The sequence below is a fragment of the Crocodylus porosus genome, unplaced genomic scaffold, assembly GCF_001723895.1.
Source record: "Crocodylus porosus isolate Cpor-Errol unplaced genomic scaffold, CroPor_comp1, whole genome shotgun sequence".
In the NCBI taxonomy this organism is placed as follows: Eukaryota; Metazoa; Chordata; order Crocodylia; family Crocodylidae; genus Crocodylus; species Crocodylus porosus.
Window position 1 is genome coordinate 18,956,271 of NW_017728917.1, and position 12,831 is coordinate 18,969,101.

The 12,831-nt window shown below is 44.2% G+C and overlaps 1 protein-coding gene across 1 annotated transcript in view; it reads left to right on the forward strand.

Moving 5' to 3' along the window:
• Positions 1–12,831, forward strand: part of EEFSEC (eukaryotic elongation factor, selenocysteine-tRNA specific) — a 193,998-nt gene that overhangs the window by 51,741 nt on the left and 129,426 nt on the right. Inside the window, exons 2-4 of the mRNA XM_019536844.1 lie at positions 1,338–1,545; positions 8,705–8,801; positions 12,103–12,267. Coding sequence (XP_019392389.1) covers positions 1,338–1,545; positions 8,705–8,801; positions 12,103–12,267 — 470 coding nt within the window. The remainder of the gene's footprint in view (positions 1–1,337; positions 1,546–8,704; positions 8,802–12,102; positions 12,268–12,831) is intronic.

The window sequence follows — 12,831 nt, forward strand, 5'->3', positions numbered from 1 at the left end:
GAGTTCGGGTCCAGCTCTCTGTGGCAGCAATCGGGGACTGCCCGAATCTCTGAAGCTCTCCGAATCTTTTCCGAATCTATTCGGACCTTTTAATTGGTCTCCTGATTTGATTTGGATTCAGAGAGTCAGCCGCCGAATCAGGCTGAATATCCTCAAAATCAAATCAGCACCCCCTGCAGAGCATGGGACAGCGGGGGGCAGCAGGGATCACCCCCTCCTGCCTGGCACCCGTGTGGCAGGTGTCCCATGGCACAGGTGCAGCAGGGATTGGCAGGGCATTGTGCATTGTGTGCTGTCTGGGAGCTGGGGCTGGTGGGGCTGAGTGGTGCCAGGCTCTGGCTGAGTGCTGGAGTCACCCCAGCTCCCAGACAGCGTGCGGTGTCCTGCCAAGCTGCGCTGTACCTGTGCGATGTGACTGCTGTTGTGCAGGTGCCAAGTGGAAGGGAGGGGCATCCCCAGTGCCCCCACTGCTGCATGGTGTGTGGGGGGGCTCTGCCACAAGCCCTTAGAGGCCCTGATCCCTGCTGCTGCAGCCGGTGAGTACAGGGCTTTTTTCAAGTGCCTGGAGATTGGGAATGGCTTCTTCCATGGCTCCTTCAGCTGTGCCTACCTCTGCCCCAGTGTGGGGAGCCACAGGAGAAGCCCTCATGGCTGCCCTGCCTTGCCCCATCCCACACCAGGCCTCAGCCTCCCAGCACTTTAAAAGGAGGGCTGCTCTTCCCAGGGGCGCTTCTGAAACATCCGAAACATTTACAAAAAGTTTTGGATGGTTCGGTTTCGTTTCAGAGATGTTTCTGAACCTTCCGTTTCATTTTGGATTCGGTGTTTTGGGTGCTGAAATGGGCCGAAACACCTCCAAAACAAAATGACTGCCAAAATTTCGCACAGCCCTAGTAATCAGCATACATTTTCACTGTAGCCTATTCATCTGGTTGTGTTGTGTTACCAAACTAGTTGAGACCCATATGCCTTAGGTTTATGCTGTGGTGACGATCACTTATGCTTTTTCCAAGTTCTTAATGTGAAGCTCTCAATACGGAGCATTAGCTAAACTTTAATAATACCATCAGATTTCTTCGTATAGGCTCAGTTTTGTTCCATGGCAACTTAAATTTCCCTAAGTCTTCAAGTGACACTGAACAAAGCCATGTGTTAGATTTTCACGTTGCCCATGCATTTTTATTTATACATACAACATCTATTTATAATGTATACAAATAAGGTTTAGATATATAAAATATGCAAAGTTGTTTTTGTTTTTATTTTTAGAAAAATATTCTGGAAAGGTAGTCTCTAGTCCTATAATGCTGACCTAATGCTGATTCTGAATTCTCCAGGTGCCCAGATTATTGATTTGATGATGCTTGTAATAGATGTGACAAAAGGGATGCAGACTCAGTCAGCAGAGTGCTTGGTGATTGGACAAATTGCTTGCCAGAAGATGGTAGTAGTTCTGAACAAAATAGATCTCCTTCCAGAGGGGAAGAGACAGGCTGCCATTGAGAAGATGACCAAGAAAATGCAAAAGACCTTGGAAAATACAAAGTAAGTTACCAGATATGTACTTTCATTGTAACAGTTGTTACGCTATGCTTCCCCACCCCTTAACAAACACTCCCAAAGTCTTCAGGGCTGGTCTTTATTAGACTGGACACAGGCACAAAGAGATCATTCACATGAATGACTAGAAAGAGGTAGAGATATTACAAAAATACAAATACAGCCTTAAATTTTGACCCAAGTCAGATTCGCTTGAGTGATTTTTTTGATGCCTAACTTAAGATGCCTCCGTAGATGCATGTTTTTTAAGGAGTGGGCACATGGCCGCCCAGCACTGACCACAGCCAGTTAATAAGTTTTAAATATTCCAATCTTTGTCTACATTAGGTACTAACTGATGTTAAAAATATTATTGTGTGGTAGCCCAGGGGTGGACAAGCTCTTGGTGCTATGGGCAGCCTCTAAGTGTGGCAAGCAGCAGATTTGAGGAAGGGACAGACAGCACAGTGGGTAGATCGGGCAGGGAGCAGAAAACAGAGCAGCACTCAGAGGGTAAGGGGCTAATTTGTGGTGTGCCTGCCAGAAAGGTTAGCCACCACTGTGTTAGCTAATGCATTTAGTAAATGCAGCTCACTTACTTAGTATATGTGAGGCCTTTTGCATTCTACGCTGGATGATGTTGTTACATTTTCCAGCTTTCATTGTAGCCGTTAAGGAACTCAAGGTAGCTGCTTTTTTTCTTTTTTAAGTGTAATGTTATATGATATGAATGACTAAAAAATAAGTTTAGTTAATTGTTTTATTAATTCAGCTCGTATCAAATAAATTCATGGTCCACTGTAAGAGGAGACTTTTTCTTTAGCTTATGGGTTTATCACTGACTGCCATATGGAAGCCTTGTCAGGTGCAAAGAATGGGAAAAGAATAAAACGATGGACATCATATAAGGGAGAATATGGAATTTCTGTTTGGAAATTGTATTTGGAATTGGGGTGGTCCATCTGGTACAATAAAAATAATCTGTTGAATTAAGTAATGCCTATAAGTGGAAAGAGACCCTTAAATATGAACGCAATTCTTGTGTAAGGCCAAAAGATATTTTATCGGGACAGAAACTGAAGCACAAATGGGTGAAGCATTTTGCCCAAGGTCATGCTGCAGAAGGAATTCTGATTCACAGTTATCCAACTGGTAAATCAAGCCTTGTTCGCAAGAGTGCCATGTAGGATCACAAGTAGATTGGACATATGAAAGTGAGGTTTTTCATAGTGCAAGAGGAGCATAAAGCACCTCATGTTTAACCTATTTTGATGGCAGGATGGTGTCCTTGTTCAGCTAAACAATCTAGAAATCTTACTGTGTTTTATCAGCTTCTCTATTTGTCTGTGGCTTGTTTCCTTTTGATCAGTACAGCACAGAGGTCACTGCCAGAGGAGGCAAACTTCTTACTATGTATTTAGTGGAGAGACAAAATTCTACAACTTTCAACTCTCCTTCATGGTTTTTGATTGAAGGCAAACAAATATAAAGCCACTCTTTTTCCCCTGTCATGTAGGATGATAAACTCCTGCCCCACTTCTTTTAACAGACACCTGCAGCTTGAGCTGAGAACACTTAAATGCTTTAAATTCCTGTGTCCCTGCCCGAGAGGGTTTTTTTCATAGTTCTACCTTTGCTTGCTTCCATTTGCAGTTAACACAGACTGCAAAAACTGAGGAACAACCTTAACGTGAAGTTAAAATTTTTACCTCATGGTTTTCCTATCATTATATTTTATTACTTACTGCTAAGGTTGTACATATGTTATCCTTAAACAGAAATGAAAATTATATTTCAGTTTTTGCTTATTTCACTCATTTCTGAAAATAAATTTATACTCAGTGCAGATCAGTAAAATTTGAGAAATTAATGGTTTTTATTAATTTGGCTTTTATCTTCACAAGCTAATGAAATGCTAGCAAAGTGACATAATAAACCTTTATTTTATTCAATCTGAACTAAGGTTGTTACTGCTGTCTTAGTGGTTGCAGATTAAGTCCAAGAGTTTAAGGCAAATACAGGGAAGATAACCTTTCTTGTGACATATTATAAAACAAGGGTGTCAAACTCCATCTGGCTCCAGAGGCTGGGTGAGTGTTACTGGGCTGGTTTGTGGCCTGGACTGAAATGATACCCCATGCAGCATCCGCAGTGTTGGGTTCAGAACTGCACTGCACGCACAGCACGTGCTGGCCTAAGGGTTTGCTGTGCGTGTGGCATGCAGGGCCAACCTGGGGCATATGTTGCTCACTGTGTAGGCTGGACCTGGCGCTGCAGGCAGAACCAGGGGTCGGTCCAGGACACTGCATGCAGCCCACACCTTGAACACCCTGTGCCATGTGCAGCACTCTGTCTAGTAGGGGTGTGCAAAGCGGGCCTTATTCAATTCAGATTTGGCCCGAATCAGGGACAGTGATTCAATTAGTTGATTCAGATCACTGTCCCTCATTCGATTTAGCCAAATCTGAATCTGAATATTCGATGCTGATTTGGACATAGACACAGCTTAAAAGCTTTTTCTACATACATTGAGGCATGGCTCATGATTGCTGCGATGCTGAGGTGCATGGGGCATCCCACAGGAGTGCAGGGGGGCCCTCCACATACTCTTAGCGGTGAGCCCGGAAGTGGAAAGGACATACTTTCAGGTCTGCTGGGGAGTGTTCTGGGGGGCCATGGAAGGATCCTGCCCCCCACTGACCCAGGATGCACAAGTCACCGAGCCGGAGGCCCATGGTGGGGCCCCCCAGCATGCTCCCTGGTGGACTCGGGAGCCCTTTGCGCTTCTGTGGGATGCTCTATGCACCCCAGCATCATAGCATTCACAAGCTTCTGCTACCTAGAGGTATGTAGCAAAAACATTTAAAGCTGCACCTCCATCCGAATTGCGAAATCTCTCCAAATCAATTTGGAGTGTTCGGATTTGATTTGGAGAGATTAAAGGGTTCTCTGATTCGATTCGGATTCAGAGATTCGGCCACCAAATCAGGCTGAATCTCCATCGAAGCTCTGCACAGTCTTACTGTCTTGCCCGTGTGTGCCTCATGCTGGCTGTACATGCACAGTGAGCCCTGGAGCCAGTGTGTGGTTCTGGACTAGCTGCATTTGCTGCACACAATACAGGAGATCAGTCTGGGGTACATGCTTCATGTCGTGTCCTGCTGGATCTGCACTGCAGTTCAGGTACGGTCCCAGAGCTAGCACATACAGGCTAAGTATAGACAGTCAAAAAGCCAGAGGCTGAATTGATTCAGTCATTGCAGGTTAGTCTAAGAAGAGATTGAACTGATTAGCAAATGAATGCACATTCACTTTTGATTCAGAAGTTGAGCGGGCAGTAACATGCTGGTGCCCTGCCCACTCTGTTGCCCGTCATTGACAAGTCACATCCCACCTCCAGCCCTGCTGCTGCCCCTCACTCTGGACCCACTGACTCCAGCCCTGCCAGTGCCCCTCATTCCCTGCCCCCTGCCCTGCCAGTGTCCCTCATTCCCAACCTGCTACCCAGGCCAAGCAGCTCTTGCATTGTGCACTTGCTCTCTTTCTCTATCTCTTGCATGCATGCCAGAGCCAATACAGGCAGCAGAGGATCCCCAACAGCCAATCGGCTTGCCTGCTGCTCTCATCCTGGAGCAGCCAGACCTGGACAGAAGAAAGCCTGGACACTTCCTCTTATTTTAAAAACCCACCCAGATGCAACACAGGGGTCCAAAAAAGAGGACATGTCCAGGAAAATCCAGACATATGGTAACCCTGACCTATAGTGAGTGGCTTGAGTTAGAAGCATGCTTGCCAGCCACTGCCAAAGGGGAGGGAAGAGGGAAAGCCCTCCAAGACTTTCCTCCCCTCCCTGCTGGCATGGAGGGGGGCATGGCCAGGTTCTGTTGGGGTGGGGGGGAGTGGCATCAAATTCATAAAACTTGAACAAGAATGGTTCTTTCTCTGTAAAACTGTAAGTAACTGTAAACACAGCATGGGCTGTGTGTTCACTTCCTCTTCCAGCTGCCCCTGAGGTCTCTGGGATTTGCAGTTCAGAATCAGAACAAGGAAGACTGTGCAGGGTTGCTCATCACTACTTCTACTTGCTTCCAGGTGCCTCTGGGATTTGTAGTCCCAGGGTTGCCTAGGGTGGTGTGGTGAGACAGTGAGCCGTCCCTCACTGCTCCAGCTAGGGAGCAGAGGGGCAGAGCCAGCCCTGCTCTCTGAAGCAGACAGCACAGCCCAGCCCAGCCCAGCCCAGCCCAAGGCTGAAAAGCATGCTGGGGGACTCTGATTTAACTTAAACCAGGAAGGGGTTTGGGACAGAAGTTTAATAAACCAGTTTGACCTAAATCAGTTAAGTCTGATACTACATTCAACCAGGTTTATCTTAAATCAGTTTCAGCCATTTTGAAACTGGTTTATGTGCACTGAGCTTCTGTTCTGTTACAGGTTTAAACCAGTTTCTGATCACTTAAACTGATTTATGTGTAATTTCTGTCCCTAGCTACAGTGTGTGTCTAGGAGAAAAGGGGGGAGGCACGACTTGTGTCTGAGGTCAGTCCAGTGACCTAGGGACTGATTCATATGGCTCCATAGGTCCTATGTTTGACACTCCTGTTATAAAACATTCAACCACCTAACCATGAAAACGTTGGTTATGGGCAGATCTGTATTCATAAATCTGAATTTATAAATTTGGAAGGAAACTAGAATCTTTTCACAGGTGCTTCCTCACCCTAAATTCACATGCTGTTTTAACTCACTCTTCCCTTGATAGCCTAGGAACACACATAACCCTTTTAAACCCTTTTAGTGTACTGTGGGAGTCAGCCGACTATGTCAAACTGAGAGAGCAGTGAGTTCTAGTTATGATGATATCCTCACTGCAAATGTCCAGATTGCAGCCCCCTGCTGTTTTAAAGCAGCATCCTCTCAGTTCTAATGCGCCAGCTGATTTCAACGGCTGTGGTTCCACCTGCCGAGAGGTGGTTTGTCTTAATATTTCTAAAGGAAGCTGTTTGAACTGTGAATTCCAGAATGGCCATTTACCAGATGTCTGTATTGCCTACCTGCAGAAAAAATGTATATTTGGATGTTTGTGCCGTGCTTTTTGAAGTTTTTAAAATGATCACTGTCCTGGGGTTGACCTAAAGTGCCAGCCGCACTGTAACGCAGACATGCTTTCTGTCTTGACAGCTGCTTTCCTACTCTCAACTCTGAATGATGAAGCAGAGGCGATTGAAGCTGGTTTTGCATTTCAAAGTTACTTTTATATATGAGGAACCTGCTAAAACCATTTGGCAGTTTGCCTTAAGCCTCACATGCTTGTGCATGGTCGTGGGGGAAAGCGAAGGATTTTGGGCCCTTTCCATGCTAGGGGTGGAAACCTTTTACAGCAACCAAATTAAAAATGCATTTGCTAGCATGGTTACATCTGCAGTTGCAGAGTGGACAGAGCTTTAGACCTGGGCAGCATATTACAGCTACTGTCAGGTAACTTAACAGCAATCCAGGTTCCTTGGTCAACTAGCCTTTATTTTTGTCTGGCAGAGGTTGATGTAGTTTGTAGTAAGTCGTATGTGTTAGAGAAGCAGCTGGCAACCTTTCAGAACCACAGGCTGGAACAAGCGGGCTCGGCTCTGAGGTGGGTCAGCGTTCTGATCCGCCTGTGGTTTCTCTCCACTCCTCAGCAGCCTCTAGCCCTGGTGCAGCTCCTTGCCATCTGGCCCTAGCACAGGCACAGGTGAAGCGCCCCACTGCCAGAAGACTGCTGAAGTCCCCCCTGCTCCCCTTTGGCAGTCTGCATTTGGCCATATGTTGCTGACCACTGTGTTAGAGGAAGGCAGTTACATCTGGGCCTCATTATACTCAAATACTTCCAAAAGTAGCACGTGTCACCTCTAGCTTGTCAGTTATATGGGAGACCTGGGAAGGGGACGTGACACCTGTTTCAGTATTGTTTATTTGTTAAAATATGTTGCCCCAAAATGTTGGGAAATTCAGTTATTTTTATGCAAAAGCTAGAATTCTTACTGCATGTTTTTCTCATTTGTGTCTATGGAAGACTCCGCTTTATGGCACGTGAGCAAAAAAATGCTATTTATATTGGATTACTGTTTGATCATTACATAAGTTCCCTCTACAGAAGTTATCATTCTGTCTTTATCAATGCACTATTTTCTCTAGTTCTTGCCCTATTGTGATTGAAAATCTAAAAATTAGTTAGAAGACAGTAGGGAGAGGGGTGAAAATCACTGACTTTTGGCCCATGTATGTTATATAGTAAATTGAATACTTACGAAAACTGAGCACCTAAATGTTTTTTCTCTCTCCTGCTTTTATTGTCATGTTTTGCTAACCCTTGTAATGCTGGAGGTGTGGGTAGTTTGTTTTAGAGACTCTAGTTTCTTTTTAAAAGTTTGAAAGAGTAGTCATAAGTGAGTTGTTAGCTCAGAAAGCCAGTTGTTTGTATCTCACAAAGCATAGCGTTCAAAATTAGGTAATGATTGAAAGACTTCTCTACAATAGAGGACTGAAGAACATAATTGGTCCAAAGGAAGCATTACACTGAGGGGGTGAATTGGGAAGTAAACTCAAAATTTTGCCTACTTCAGTTAGCAAAAGATGTTCATTAGACAGATATTATCAACACTTGGAGTCAGAGTTCATATTCCCTGATATAAGACGAAGCAGAGTTCACTTAAGATTTCAGGCTCTCTGTGCATTCAGATGGGCATTGCTTCACTTCACTGTCTTAACTTTGCTTCACATTTTGAAGCTTCTTGCAACCATGTCATTGAGGAGGGTTGTTTTTTTAATGAAAATTTAGAACCCAGAGCACAATATGCCAGTCTCCAGGAAGAAAAGGGGCTAACTCGCATAGCCATCACAGAGCAGCCCAATTTGTCTCCTGCTTAAAACTGGTCTAACAGAAATCTTATTTTTTTACTGCCTAACCAAATAAGACAGTTGGACAATAAGTTTTAAAGCTTTAGTAAATTCAAAGGCACTAGTAATACAGTCCCAGAAGAAAATGCCCATAATTAACTATCGCTGAGCTAGATAAATCAATAGCCAGGGCAATTTCCTCATCTCTTTTGACAGATGAAGCTTTTGTTATTTTCCCTTTCTTGCATGTGCAAGGGACTTGAAGTCTCATGATGGGATTATTTTTCTCTTTCAGGTTCCATGGGTGTCCTATTGTTGCGGTGGCAGCTAAACCAGGTGGACCAGAAGCCCCAGAGACTGTGAATCCACTAGGTGTTTCTGAATTAATTGAGGTACATGCCATAAAAAAGAAGGGCATTGTAGTATACTTCTTGAAGTCTGTTAGTGTTTTCTGTAATACCATTTAATTCTAATGTACTCATGTATTCATGTGGGAGTTTGAAGGAATCCTATTCTGTGCCTCACATTCTCTTGGAATCCATTCTAATTAAATGGACAAGTCAGGGCTCTGAGGCCTCAGAATTGACTTGTACCATCCTCTGTCTTAGTGCTTATGAACAACCACTTGCTAACAAGCAGCCACTGAACAAGTGCCTGGATTATTATAATAAATTAAAACATTTGCTAGATCTGTGGAAACTGTCTTTTTATAATTTCCTGAAAAGTGAAATTTGGAAGATCATGAGGTTGTCAAGTCAAGCATTTAAAAATCAGAAAGTCTGGGCAGCGTAGTTTAGCCTCCGCTAGCACATGTATTATGAAGCAGTTTTCAGTTGTACAATCACATGCTGTTTTTTCCAAAAGTCTCTTCCTCACTAAGTGCAGAGGATGCATGGTACCTAGTTAATGAGAAGCTAGTCAATGTTTGTTTTAGTCTCATTATTCATTTGGGTCCTCTTGCTTTATTTACCTCATGCTATTTAAAGTCGGTTCAGAGAATGATTTGTGTCTGACTCCTTTATGGAACTCATCATTATTGCATCTTGAGGGTTCTCTGTTGTTGGAAGCCCATTTCAAGCTGCTTGGGATCTGATTTTTCAATAGGAAAGCAGGGTAGATTTACACCTTATAGACTAACCATAGTAGATAGTGACATACAGGAAAAGCTATGTTAACCGGCACTTTATTAGCTGGAAAACTCTATTAACCGGCATCCAAGAGACGCAGCAAAAGCAAAACCAGAAGTACCACTTTCGGGTTTCGCTGCCGCGAGCAGAGTTTTTCTTTGCCATTTCTTCAACACATGGCCCAGGGCAAAGCAGCCTGCTCAGGGCCCCCCTCCTCGTCCCCCAGCACACTGACGCCAGGGGGTGCACCAGATGGTGCACATTTGATTAACTGGAATATTTGATTAAGCGGCATCCCCCATTCCCAGGGGATGCTGAATAACAGAGCTTTTACTGTATATAGCTCAAGCTTTTGTGAACTGAAGCTCCACTGGGGTTATGCAATTCTTCCAGTTGAAACTGAATGCTCACCACCTCCGTTAATCACACCACAGGGTATCCATCTGGGCACTCTGAAAGTTGGGAATAATCAGGGATTGTCTGAAAAGTTTGCCTTAGGTGACTTGTCTATGCAAAACAGGCCATATTCAATTCAGATTTGGCCCGAATCGGGGGCAGTGATTCAATCTATTGATTCAGATCACTGTCCCTGATTTGATTCAGCAGAATCTGAAGATTCAATGCTGATTCAGAGAATCAGCAATTCAGCCATAGACACAGCTTTAAAATGTTTTCTCTACATACCTTGAGGTACCAGGCGTGGCTCATGAATGTTGTGATGCTGGGGTAGATGGAGCATCCCACAGGAGTGCAGGGGGAGGCCCCCCCACATGCTCAGCGGTAGACCCAAAGTAGTCCGGATTTACTTCTGGTCCACTTCTGGGTCTGCCGGGGAGCGCTGGGGGCCCCTCCACACCCCCTCCGGCTTGGCGATTGGCTGTGGGGGGACCTCCGAGACCCAGGAGGCATCAGTCACCAAGCTGGGGGCGGGCCCCTAGCATGCTCCCCAGTGGACCCAGAAGTGGACCGGAAGTACTTCTGGTCCGCTTCCTGGTCTGCTGCTGAGCGTGCTGGGGACCCCTCCTTGTTCCTATGGGATGCTTCATCTGCCCCAGCATCACAGTGTTCACGAGCCACCTGGTACCTGGAGGTATGTAACAAAACTAAACTAAACTAAACTAAACAAACATTTAAAGCTGTGTTTATGTCCAAATTGCCAAACGTTTCTGAATTGGAGGGTTTTGATTTGATTCGGAGAGAGTAAAAGGTCTCCTGATTGCGATTTGGATTTGGAGATTCAGCCACTGAATTGGGTCGAATCTCCACCAAACTGAATCAGGTCTTCACACAGCCCTGTTGTGTAGCAGCACTTAGTTACGCTGTGGCAAAAACCGGGATAGAATCAGGTTTCTTTTGGGGGAGCGTTTAACTGATTTAACCATGTTCTTTTGTGTAATCATCTACCTTGTTCATTACACAACTTCCACTCCCTGCATAAAATGAAGAAGACTTCTGCAGACAATTCTGCTTTGCTGCACAGCTGTGATTTATTCCCAGGACAGACCCTTCCTGGCAAGAATTGTGCAAAAGAGCAAAAGGTGTACTCCTGACAGACAAGCCACTTCCATAGTATTAAAAAGATTGTTGGTAAAGGACCCACCATGTTACAAACCAAACTGCATTATTTGGGCATAATTGCTGCTCAGGGAAGTCCTACTAGTATTGGAAAAGCAGGCAAATGCTATTCCAGCTATTGGCCTATCCTCCATTCTTTCACTTGAGCAACTCAGTCATGACCGGCCATCCCTGTCTTCGTAACCGTTTATAAGCAGGTACTAACAGCAGCTCCTGTGATGGGGACAAAGATCAAAGAATTCTTTTCTCTTTGGACTTGAGACAACATTTGAACCAGTTCACCTGAACTAATACTAGCTAGGTGGCCACAGGCAACAGTAATTAATGTCTTCTCTCCTTTCTGATAGATATATGTTTTAACTACTTCGCTTGTTTGCAATGCAGTGAAATTTTAGTCATGGTAAAATCTTAACCGGATCTGGATGACGATGTTACTTTTGAGAGACAGCTATTTTTATCCTTTAAAAAAATGTTAATGTAAATCTTAAAGTCTGATTTGAAATCTTGCCTATTGGCAGTTTGATATTTCTTCCTGGATAGAAACAGGGATGGGTTTTCTTGAGCATTTAAAAATCTTTCAAGAAGTCACTGTTCTTGAAATCAGAGAAGCGAGAATAGTAAAGTGCAGCATAAAATCGCACTGTTTTGTTTTTTTAGTGTATGAGAGCAAGATTTTTTTTATTCATCCTCTCTTGCTTCACTGTTTATACTGAGTTTGCAGCAACTTTATCTCAACCCAGTTTTGCTAACCAAGCTGAACGTGCAGCTCAAAATCTTTCTAAGGCAGAAAATCAAACCCATCCTGCTGCAAAGTGTACCTCCTCTCTATAATGTGCCCAGTTAATTTGACACTGGTCTGTTCCAAGCTTGTCTGGGGACTCCTTAAATCAGTAAAACTGCAAGCTACTTGAATCTATCCTTGGTTTTCCACTCCTTCATTCCTGTCATGACATTTCACCCATACATGGTGCTGCTTTTGTCTGTCTTTCAGGTCCTGAAGTCTCAGGCTTACCTGCCATCAAGAGATCCCTCTGGACCCTTCCTTATGGCAGTTGATCACTGTTTCTCTATCAAGGGTCAAGGCACAGTGATGACAGGGACTATTCTTACTGGCTCTGTTAGCCTAGGTGATAATGTGGAGATTCCTGCCCTGAAGGTGAGTGTCTCATTTCCACCCTTCCCCATCCCCCAGCTCCACAACAGAGAGGGGGACGAATGGACAACTCTCAGTAAGGGAAAAGTAGCTGACCATTAGCCAGAAGTCAATGCTGGACAGTATATTTTCAGAAGATTTATTCTTTTTACAGTAGTGAAAGAACAGTGTACAATTCGGATTTCACAACTGAATATGAACTGCTATATCTGAAAGAAATTGCATTTGGATTAGAGATCATCCAAAAAATTTACTGGTTCCAGAAAATTGAGAATAATTCTGGATAAATACATTTGAGAATTCCATCATGTGATTTTGGACAATATGTAAAATACCCAAAATACAAAATGCATTGAATAACTTGAACATTATTTTATCAGCTTTATTTGGAGAGGTAGGTAATAGGGAAGTTTGTTATGAGATTTTGGGGTCACAGGCAGAAAGAGGGTGTCAGAGGGACTAGAGGAGAGTGGCTCTTGAACCAACAGGGTGAGATATTGGGGAGAAATGAAATGGGCTAAGCTCTGGATAAGCAGTGCAGGGAGGCAGAAGACAAACCACTTTGCA